Source organism: Myotis davidii, unplaced genomic scaffold, assembly GCF_000327345.1.
Source record: "Myotis davidii unplaced genomic scaffold, ASM32734v1 scaffold54, whole genome shotgun sequence".
Classification (NCBI taxonomy): Eukaryota; Metazoa; Chordata; class Mammalia; order Chiroptera; family Vespertilionidae; genus Myotis; species Myotis davidii.
Window position 1 is genome coordinate 4,506,124 of NW_006287915.1, and position 11,559 is coordinate 4,517,682.

Sequence of the window (11,559 nt, forward strand, 5' to 3'; positions counted from 1 at the left end):
GGGCAGGGCCTGCCAGTCAATTGCCCATGGCCTTTTCCCCAGCCGACCCAGCCCTGATCGGGCCCCATCGGGGGTGGGTCAGCCAGCCAACCTCCCGCCATCTCCTCCTCCTGACAGGCCCAGCTCCGATCTGACCCGATTGGGGGTGGGCCGGCTAAACCCCACCCTTCCACAAATTCATTCCCTGGACCTCTAGTAAGTAAATAAAATACCTTCTGAAAAGAATCTTCATCTGTTATATCATAAACTAAAATAGCTCCATTTGAATCTCTGTAGTAAATTGGACCCAATGCATGGAATCTCTCTTGACCTGCTGTATCCTAAATAAAGAAGCAAATGCTTATTATATCAGAAGAAAAAAAAATACACCTGCTATTGCAATTACAGTAAATTTTTGACTAAAAGTTCATGACCACAAAAAGTGGGACATGAAGTTATAGATAACCACAAAACACTGTTACAAGAAACAAAGCAGGTTACAAAAACTTTTTAAAACTCAAGTTATAATCAATATTTAATGTTTTACTGTCATACAAAGTTTCCATTTTCCTTCCCATCCATCTTCCTCCCCAGCAATCTTCCCACTCTCACTAAAAAAACCGCTCAGTTGCCTCAGGGTCAGAATGACCAAGACGGCATTATAAGCCAGGTATAGGCCTGGCCCTAAATTCAGGCTTCCCACAGAGGGCAGAGACAAGGAAAGAGAGGAAGCACCACGACCGCCTGCCAACAGGTACCCTACTGCATCACTCTCACCCTTTTCCTACCAGCCACTCCCTTAGAAAAGTGGAACACAGAGACACAGGGGGAAAAGGCCAAGCGGCCCTGGCCTGTGTGGCCCAGTGGGTTGAGCATAGTCCTGTACACTGAAGGGACTATGATTGATTCCTGTGTAGGTTCATGTGTAAGAGATGGCCAATTGAATGTTTTTTTTTCTCTCTCTCCCTCTCCCTTCCTCTCAAAAATAAAAAATTTTAAAAAACCATTATTTTTTTTAAAAAGCTAAGCAGCTGTCCTATCTCTAACATGAGTTAATCCTTACCCAGCTGAAAAGTTGATAGCAATATTCATGTATATAATTGTATTCAAGATATCATTATTAACCAGATTTTAGAAAAAAAAATATTTTAAAAAGTTTTGGCTAATCTGGAGTTAAAAGAAAATTCAAGTTTTCAAATTACTATTTCTTGAGTCAAACGGTTATTAGAGTACCAAGACGGTAGAGGCCTTAACTTTCAAGGTTAACTTACCCATATAGCAAGGTTTACTCTTTTTCCACCAATGTTTAACTTCTTTGTTAAGAACGATGCCTAAGAAAACAGAGATACACATTAAACAATGTTTCATATAAAATAACATTTTTTAACTTAACTATTGATGAATAAATCATCTCAATATGAACCTCAAGTTATCTGGGTGAAAAAATAACCACTGAATTTTTATTAATGTTTACTGAGTAAACATTTTCACTGAAGAAAGAAAATTACTTATATTCTAATCTAAAAAAATTGGTTTTATAAGCATGTTATAAAAAACACAAAGAAAAACAGTACTTATTAGTAAATACTTCTTAGTTTTTCCCCTTAAAAAATTTTCTTAGAGCATTGAATCTGATATAACCTTAACTACTCAATATAGAAAGAGTCTAAGAGATTTCTATGATGAGATAAAACAAATATTTACTGGTAATTTAATGTATGAATACCAATATTACTCAAAAATACTCTTGCAATTATTTTTTTAATATATTTTATTGATTTCAGAGAGGAAGAGGGAGAGATGAGAGACAGAGAGTTAGAAACATCGATGAGAGAGAAACATTGATAAGCTGCCTCCTACATACCTCTGACTGGGAGAATAGAAGGAGAAGAGAGGGAGAGAGAGAGAGAGAGAGAGAGAGAGAAACACAAATGATGAGAGAGAATCATTGATAGGCTAACTCCTGCACGCCCCCCACTGGGGATCGAGCCCACAACCCATGCATGTGCCCTTGGTCAGAAATGAACCCGGGACCCTTCAGTCCGTAGGCCAACGTTCCATCCACTGAGCCAAACCAGGCAGAGCTGCAATTATTTTATAATTCAATTATTTTACCTATATCTAATACTTTCCCAAGATACTAATGCCACAGTAATGAAAGGGAACAGTTCCAGCCTTTAAGGAGCTTATGTCTATTGCAGAAATAAAAATGTAGAGAATTAAAATACCATGTGATCATTGTTAAAATGAAGGGTCTTACCAAGTATATTATAAGGGGGGAAGGGATAGCCTAAGAAAGGAAATGTAAAGCCTGCCTGGAAGAGTCCAAGACAGTTTCAGAGAAAAGGTGATGATGTCTCCTTTACTCGTAGTAGGAGTTTTCCTGACAGATGAGTGAAACCACTGAAGGCTGGAACATATAACTCCTTGCCCCATGGCAAACTTCACGTTGTATGGTCAATGCGAGATAAGACCACAAATACAGCAAACCCTCCATTTTGCGACCTCAATTTAATGGACTTTGGATTTAATGGACAAAATTTCCAGTCTGTATGTCACATGTGAAAATTAACACCCTGTTAATTTTAAAATGCTTTTAACCAAGATTTGCTTGTAAGTAAATTAATAGGGTTTTTGTTGTTGTTGTTAATTCAGTCTCTCCCTCCCTCCCTCCTCTGGCGAAAATATATTTTTATTGATTTCACAGAGAAAGAGGGAGAGAGATAGAAACATCAATGATAAGATGATTGATTGGCTGCCTCCTACATGCCCCACACTGGGGATCAAGCCTGCAACCTCCTGATCATAGGTCAACGCTCAAGCACTGAGCAACCAGCTGGATGTTTTCACTGTTATTTTTAACAAATTTTATGGAATAGGCCATATGTTAGAAAAAACACTGTAGTAATTTCGCCAACATAAATATTACATGTCTACAACTATAGTCTACCTATTCAAATCCAAGAGTCACTGCTTGTTAACAATGTTCTGCAAATGATTAGCACGTGATCACACCGCATCACATGTGGTAATTGGTTCTGTTGTCACATGGTGTGACTTTCTGCAGCAGTTTTAACATGTGCAGTCAGATGTTCTAATGTGCATTAAACCTCGCTCCAGTCGTGTGTATTTGTTTACTGATAGTGTCTGGTGAACGCATGCATTTAAATTTATCCAGTATAAATTTAAAATTACTGTAATACATATAGAAAACTTTTCTGTGAAATTACAGTCATTAATAATACAGTCCATTTCTACTATTGCTAACACTAGCTAACAGTTATGGAATGATTACCCTCTGCCAACTACTTTGCTAAGTACCCTTTTTTAAGATTTTTAAACTGATTTTCAGAGAGAGGAAGGGAGAGGGAGAAAGAGAAATATCAATATGAGAGCGACATTGACACTGTACAGCTGCCTCCAGCCTGCCACTATGTGGGATCAAGCTGCAACCTGGGCATGTGCCCTGGCAATCTTTTGGTGCAGGGACGATACCCAACCAACTAAGCCACACTGCCCATGGCTGTGCTAAATACTTTTTACAAGATCATTCATAAGGTTCTCCTTTACACAAGTTAGGGAGCCCTAATCCTATATAACAGTGGTTGGCAAACTGCGACCCCTTGAGTGTGGCTCTTCCACAAAAGACCACGTGCAGGTGCACACGTATAGTGCTATTGAAACTTCATGGCCACACTCAAGGAGTCAGTTTTCGGCCTGGACAAGTCTATTTTGAAGAAGTACTGTTGATACTTGGCTCTGTTGACTAATGAGTTTGCCAACCACTGGCTAGGTCTTTAAGGTTCCTTCTAACACTAAAATTCTACTCCAAGCACTAAGGATGTCCGACTGCCGTCAGTTGGACATACCCTGATGGCTCCCGAACTGCAAGAGGGCACAGGCTAGGCTGAGGGCGCCCCCCCCCCAAATGCACCCAGTGCATGATTTTTGTGCACCGGGCTTCTGGTCTACAAATAAAAATCTCAAAGCCTTATCTTTGTATCCAAGGACCTCCACAATGTGTCTACATCTGTATTCCTAAGATAGCTTCCAGTATTTCTTAACTCTTCAACTTACCTGGGCTGTATACAGTCCCTCCAATTCTGTTTTTTCATTAAGTACCCCCTCTATCTTGGGTCTATTATTTATTCTCTATCTGAATCGTATACTTCCAACTTCTGTTCTGACCTATACTCTTCTTCCTTGAATTCTTAGATCTTCTCATACCACCCATACAACCCACAATGAGTCTCTCTATCCTGAAGAATTTTATGAACCCCAATCTTGTAATATACAGCATATACTACCTTATCTTGAAAGTTATCTTTTCATAGGTATAAGTCTTGTGTTAACAAAATCACATTTTTATTAATTTAACAGTTTTGCAGAGCTTACAATAAAATGGGCAGTGTTCTAAGAACTTTTAATAATAACTCATTTAATTCTGATAGCACCTTGTGATTTATACATAATTACTAGAGGCCCAATGCACGAAATTCACGCAAGAGTAGGTCTTCCTTCCCCCGGCTGCTGGCACCGGCTTCCCTCTGGCTGCTGGCAGGCACCTGGGACCCAGGCTTCCCTCACAGCCCCGGCTTTGTCCAGAAGATCGTCCAGAAGGATGCCCAGTCTAATTAGCATATTATGCTTTTATTATTATACCCCCCTGCCAGCCTGGTCACCCCATGCAGCCTGCTTGTTCAGTCGTTTGGTCGTCCCTCACTAACCTCCCTGCTGGCCTGGTCATAGGCAGCCATCTTGTGAGGGCGTGAGGATTGATTTGCATATTAACTCTTTATTATATAGGATTATACAAAAATTATAGATGTAGAAACTGAGATACAAGAAGGATAAGTATCATGCCCAAGTCACACAGTAAGTGATAGAGTAGGATTTGAAATCCAGGTAGTTTGGCTCCAAAAAGAACTTATAGCTTCTATGCTCTGGTACCTCCCAGACTGAGATCTGGGCTAACACTTCTTCTCCAGTGAAAGGGGCAGGCAGAGTAGTGCCAACATCCACACAGATGAAAATCCGCGTATAACTGTAGACTTCCCAAAAAACTTAACTACTTAGCCTACTATTAACAGGAAAAAGATTTAACGGTAACATATAGTTGATTAACACATATTTTGTATGTTATATGTATTATATACTGCATTGTTATTAAAAAATAAGCTAGAGGAAAGAAAATGTTATTAAGAAAAATCATGAGCCCTGGCCAGTTTGGCTCAGTGGATAGAGGTCGGCCTGCAGACTCAAGGGTCCTAGGTTCGATTCCGGTCAAGGGCATGTACCTTGGTTGTGGACACATCCCCAGTGGGGAGTGTGCAGGAGACGGCTAATTGATGTTTCTCTCTCATCAATGTTTCTAACTCTCTATCCCTCTCCCGTCCTCTCTGTAAAAAAATCAATAAAATATATTTAAAAAGAGAAAAAAAAGAAAAATCATGAGAAAATAAAATTTAAGCACTGTACATATTTACTGAAAAAAATCCACATGTAAGTGGACCCGTGAAATTCAAATCCATGTTGTTTAAGGGTCAACTGTATTGTTATTATAGATAAACACATTTACAAAGTGCCTGGGCAAATCAGTGGAGGTATAACTCTATAATAGAGATGTTCCTAAAAGCTTCCTTATAAACCAAATTATTTTAACTCAGACATCTGATGCACTAGTAAAGCACATTACCAAAGGGTCCCCACTAAAGCTTTTTTCCCCCTTCATAATGAAAAATGTTAAGTCCTACCTATAGAAAAATTCCTTCTGTAATATAAATCATCTCATTTTACAGACATCCAAAGTTTTTACTATTCTGTAGTTTCTTAAAGAGCAAACATCTAGTTTTAAAAACATACAATAATATACTTGAGAATAAAGTTGAAAAGATTTTATGTAACAGTAAGATGGCAGCAAACGATCAAAAGCTGAAATATGTCTTACCCTTTTTAACCACTTCTATGAGGCATACACTTAATTTGTCTAGACTACTGATACCACTATGGTTATAATACTCTGGGCAGTGATTCTTTTTTTTTTCCCGTTATAATTTTATTAAACTGATCAGGACATACTGTAGGTCAAATAATATTTTCTGAAGGCAATTGTGGACTTTAAAGCTCGACATAAGATTAGTAGCTTCAAAATGGGCAGTGATTCTTAATTCTGTTACATGTGAGAGTTAGAGGGGGAGTGATCATGGATTCTTTGAGAATCTGATGAAAGCTATGAATCCACTCACTCCCAAGAAAACTGCTCATAAGCACATATCAAAAACTATTTTCACACACTTGCCAAGCACTGTGTTTGGACTTTCTCATTTAATCTTTGTAACAACCCTGTGAAATAGGGAGTTACCCCTATTTTACAGTTATGAAGTTGAGATTTAAAGAATACAGTGACACCAAAGGTGAGATAATTGAGTCAGAGGCTACAGTGGATGAAAGCCTGTCTGACTCCTCAAGAGCTTTTCCTGTTGCTCAAAGCTGCCTATTCTAGAACATACACATTCTTAACCTGGCACTCCTCTACTTAGACACTAAGTATTTCTGGAAGCCAATTCATCTCCCAAATATTCTCAGGGTAGGCAACAAGGTAATGAGGATCAAAGTAACAGTACATTTCCCATCTTACTCCTTCAAACTCTGAGTTACAGCACCACTACTTCTAATTCCAATTACTTCTATCTTCCAAACCACAGGGGTATTAACAAAATTAGCAATCTTATTAGTTCAAGACTGACATCCGTCATCTGCATCTGATGCTGGCTTATTTTGCCCATCTTATCAGAAATCTTGGCGGATAATTTTTTTAAATCTCTACTTAAAAACCAAAATAGAATTATAGGAGAGAAATAATCGGCACAAATTATATCTGCCAAATGAAAGTCTTTTAATAACTTCTTTTAATTTTGTTTTTTGTTGTTGTTAGCCAGATCACTTGCTGTGCTTGCTAATCACCTACAAAGCAAAATACCTAAATTAGCATAGTAACTGAATTGTGGACGAATAGTTTCCTGACTTTATCTGATGTATTTTACTAGTAAATTCAGCCAATTTTCATTAGTGTGTGTGTATAACTGAATGGTAATGTTATTTTTGCTATACTCACTAACACTGTTTCAGGCTAAAGTATCTATCACCATGTCCAGACTTAAGAAAGAATTCAGGCAGATAATTTATAAAATTAGTCCTTTGTAGCAAGGCAGTAACAATGAGCCATCAGAAAACTAAGCTAGATTGCTACAATGGCAATTGTATTACAGTATTAAAATGTAAAAAATTAATGTTGTACACCTTAAATTTACACAATGTTACATGTCAAATATATTTCAATTTTTTAGAAAAGAAAGAAAACTAAGCTGGGTGCTTGAATACCTCATTTCTTGTTCTTAGCTTCTAAAAAGAGGGACCATAATCATTTTAGAACCCAAGTAAATACCTTGCAAAGAAGAGTCAAAAAGTCACTTCTAAGAAGTAGCTTAAAACACAAAGCAGGAAATGGCAGTCAGATATAGAATACTTACATACGTATTAGAAATCCAAAGCCACAATTCAGAAAAACCCATTTGTTAGAAAAAGACTTCAATTATTTTATTTTATAAAAATGTTATAGATGACCTGGCTGAATCAACAGTGATGTGGCTTCCAGAACTATTTGGAAGATATTTCAGATATTCAAACATTAATCTTACAAACAAGGAAACCAAGATTCCTTCACCAGAGACTATGATGCCAAGTACAAAACCAACTACTAGAACCTGAATGCCAAGTGTTGCTCTGGAAGTTAAGGTATATGGGGGGGGAGGGAGGGGAGTAGACTTAGTTTTTAAAAAATGGTACACATTGTTTTTGTGGGACCTTGGAAAGCTAATTCAAATCTTAGTTTTCTCATTTGCCAAACTGTCAGGATACCATATGCCCAGCCAAACTTACAGCAAGCACTGTTTTGCTAGTCAAATAACAGGCACCTACCCTACACTTTAGGAGGCAGATAGGTGGAATTCCAGTTAGTATTCTAAAAAGAAAAATGATAGAAGGCATTTAAATTAGGGGTTGTAATTTTAAAACACCTTCAATAAGGAAAAAAAGAAGGCACATCTAAAGAAAAGAAAGCAATCACCCAAGAGCACAGACATAAAGACATATCAAAGACAAGAGAGGGTTATAATCAAAACTAGAGGCCCGGTGCACAAAATTCTTGCAGGGGAGGGGGGTATCCCTCAGCTTGGCTTGCACCCTTGGTTTAAACTGGCAGTCGGACATCCCTCTCACAATCCAGGACCACTGGCTCCTAACCACTCACCTGCCTGCCTGCCCTAACCACTCTGCCTGCCTGCCTGATCCCCCTAACTGCTCTCCCCTGCTGGCCTGATCACCCCTAACCACCTCTGCCTCGGCCCCCCCACCGTGGCTTTGTCCTGAAGGATGTCCTTAAGACGTCCAGTCTAATTAGCATATTATGCTTTTATTAGTATAGATGACACAACATTTAAGAATACATAAAGGCAAGCCCTCGCGGGTGTGGCTCAGTTGGTTGAGCGTTGTCCCATGCACTGAGAGATCACAGGTTCAATTCCAGGTTAGTGCACATGCTCGGGTTGCCTGCCGGACCCCCAGTAGGGGGAGTGCAGGAGGCAGTTGATAGATGTTTCTCATTAATATTTCTGTCCCTTCCCCTCTCTCTCAAATCAATAAAAACAGGTGCTCTCCCTCCCGGGAGCACACCTTTCCCTTCCCTCTCCATTTCCCTTTCCCTGGCCTTCGCCCCCTCTCCCCCCGCCCCCATCAAATCAAATCAATAAAAACATTTTAAAATTTAAAAAATTTTATATAAAAAATACATAAAGTCAAGAAAGCTAACTAACAGTTAAAGTATCTTACTCATCTTACATTCCCTAGCTAGCACAATGTTTGATATTGATTTTTTACAGAGAGGAAGGGAGAGGAATAGAGAATTAGAAACATCGATGAGAGAGAAGCATGGATCAGCTGCCTCCTGCACTCTCCCCACCGGGGATGTGCCCGCAACCAAGGTACATGCCTTTGACCGGAATCGAACCTGGGACCCTTGAGTCTGCAGGCCGACGCTCTAGCCGCTGAGCCAAACCAGTTAGGGCTAAAATATATTTTTATTGATTTCAGAGAGGAAGGGAGAGGGAGAGAGAGAAACATCAATGAGAGAGAGAATCATTGATTGGCTGCCTCCAGCATGCCCCCTACTGGGGATCGAGCCTACAACCCCTGCAAGTGCCCTTGACTGGAATCAAACCTGGGACCCTCCTCCAGTCCTCAAGCCAACACTCTACCCCCTGAGCCAAACCAGCTAGGGCGTCTTTTTTAAAAAATTAAGAGTTCAGCCAGCCGGCTAAGCTCAGTAGTAGTGTCGACCTCTGAACCAGGAGGTCCTGGTTCAATTCCCGGTCAGGGCACATGCCTCGGTTGTGGGCTCAGTCCCCACTGTGGGGCATGCAGGAGGCAACCAGTCAATGATTCTCTTTCATCATTGATGTTTCTCTCTCTCCCTCTCCCTTCTTCTCCAAAATCAATAAAAATATTTTAAAATAAAAATTGAGAGCTCAATTGCAATGGTTTTCTCTTTTCTCTTAGACCTGTAGCATAAAGAAACCACTAGAGGGATGGTTTACCAATATCCAGAGGCAGTGTGACTTAATTGCTCAAAATCTGAAATCAGACCTGGGTTCAAATTTCAGCTTGGGCAGCATGACTTGTGGCAATGTAATGACTAGCAAATAACTTAACCAAGCCTGTTTTCTCACCTGTAAAATGGGGCTAACAAAACTATCCACCTCAGCCCTAGCCGGTTTGGCTCGGTGGATAGAGTGGGTTCAATTCCAGTCAAGGGCACATGACCTGGTTGTGGGCTCAATCCCCAGGAGGAAGTCGATCAATGATTCTCTCTCATCATTGATGTTTCTATCTCCCTCTCCTTTCCTCTCTGAAATCATTAAAAATGTATTGTTTTTAAAAAACAAAAAACAAAAACCTATCCACCCCAGAGGCCTGATTAAAAAAAAAAAAAAAGAACTCAATATTAGCTATTGCTATTTTACCTAAATGATTTTCTAAACTTCCAAATGACCATAGACATGTATTTACCCTACAAATCTCATTAGTAGCACTCAAAAATAACAATCCACTATTAAAACTGTGTAAGTAGTCTTGTGCAAGGATGTAAGAAAAAAGGGAGTTTCCTGGCATTAACCTTTTCAGATATTATGCTTTCCACAGGAATAAAAATAGAACTGGAACATCTTCGTAAATTCTAGACTCGGTACTTTAATAATAGAATCAAGCATCAAATGTCACAACAATAAGAACACTGTGAGTTCTATTAATAGTGTCTATGTTCTTACACACTCCACAATCATTAATTAAGATCTATTGTGCAATCTGGGGCAGTAAAAATGATGAAGAACTTACACTGGACCAGGTCCTAATCGCTTTATATAGGTGTATGTGTCCTGACAACCCTATGAATTAGACAGGCACTAAATTATGGCGAAGAACTTTAAAAGACGAAGAACTTAGGCAAAGATACATTAACTATCTTGCCCAAGATCACACAACTAGTTAAATGAATGGAGGCTCAAAAGTTCACTAGGGTTTATTGTCTCTGACTACATTGACCAAGTCAGATTAGTTGGATATTTCTTTTTTTCTAACACGTGCAGCCGGATTTCCTTGGGGAGAGGGGGACAGACTACAACCGCCTCCAAGGACAGCTTTCCCTCCCAATAAAATGATTACATTCTAACACTTCTCTGAGGAACCATAATGTAACTACAGAAGAAAGCCGGCTCTCTATCCGAAACAAAGAAAATAAACAGTATTCACATGACGTTCCCATGTGAATGTGGGTCGACCTCGCAGAGCACGACAGACCCGCAAGGCGGTAACGAGGCTGCGTAACCCGCACCGGCGAGCGGTCCTTTCAAAACCCCTCCGGGGAGGGACGTTTTGCCCATCGGCGCGTTACGTGAAGACGGGACAAAACCGAACTTTCGCATAAACACTTAGTCATCGGTAAGCGCTGGAGTCCCAAGTCACCTAATGCGCGGAATCAAACCCGCAGCGAAGTCCCTAATTCCGAAAGAAACCAACCACAACAAAAAAGGCGGGGGGGACATCTGGCGACCGTAAAGCGAAGGCACCTAGGGCGCAAGAGGAAGTAAGACGAAGGGGAAAAACTAGCCCAACGATGGGGACTCCACGACCTGCGCGGCCGGGGCATGGGGACTTTTAGGGCCCTTCCACTCCCCTCCCGACTGTCTGTCTGTCCGTCTACAGGCTGCCAAGACCCCGGGCGTCCCCAGGGCGGATTCGGAGGGGCCAGTCCACGACGTCCGTGACAGGCCTGGGATGGGCGAGCCCCGCTCCAGGAGACCGCGGCGGCCGGGTCCTCCGCGCGGGCAGGGGCCCCCGGCACCGCCTCCCGCCCCCCGGGGCCCGCACCTGCAAAGTGGTGATGTGCTTGTCGTTGAACTTGTTCTCGCAGTAGCGCAGCACCAGCGACGTCTTCCCCACGCAGCCTTCCCCCAGCAGCACCACCTTGAA

The 11,559-nt window shown here is 40.8% G+C and overlaps 1 protein-coding gene across 1 annotated transcript in view; it reads right to left on the bottom strand.

Moving 5' to 3' along the window:
• RAB21 (RAB21, member RAS oncogene family) overlaps positions 1 to 11,559 on the bottom strand; it is a 32,906-nt gene that overhangs the window by 19,099 nt on the left and 2,248 nt on the right. The window contains exons 2-4 of the mRNA XM_006759753.2: positions 11,458 to 11,553; positions 1,251 to 1,310; positions 213 to 320 (exon numbers count right to left, since the gene is read on the bottom strand). Of these exons, the coding sequence (XP_006759816.1) occupies positions 213 to 320; positions 1,251 to 1,310; positions 11,458 to 11,553 (264 nt within the window). The remainder of the gene's footprint in view (positions 1 to 212; positions 321 to 1,250; positions 1,311 to 11,457; positions 11,554 to 11,559) is intronic.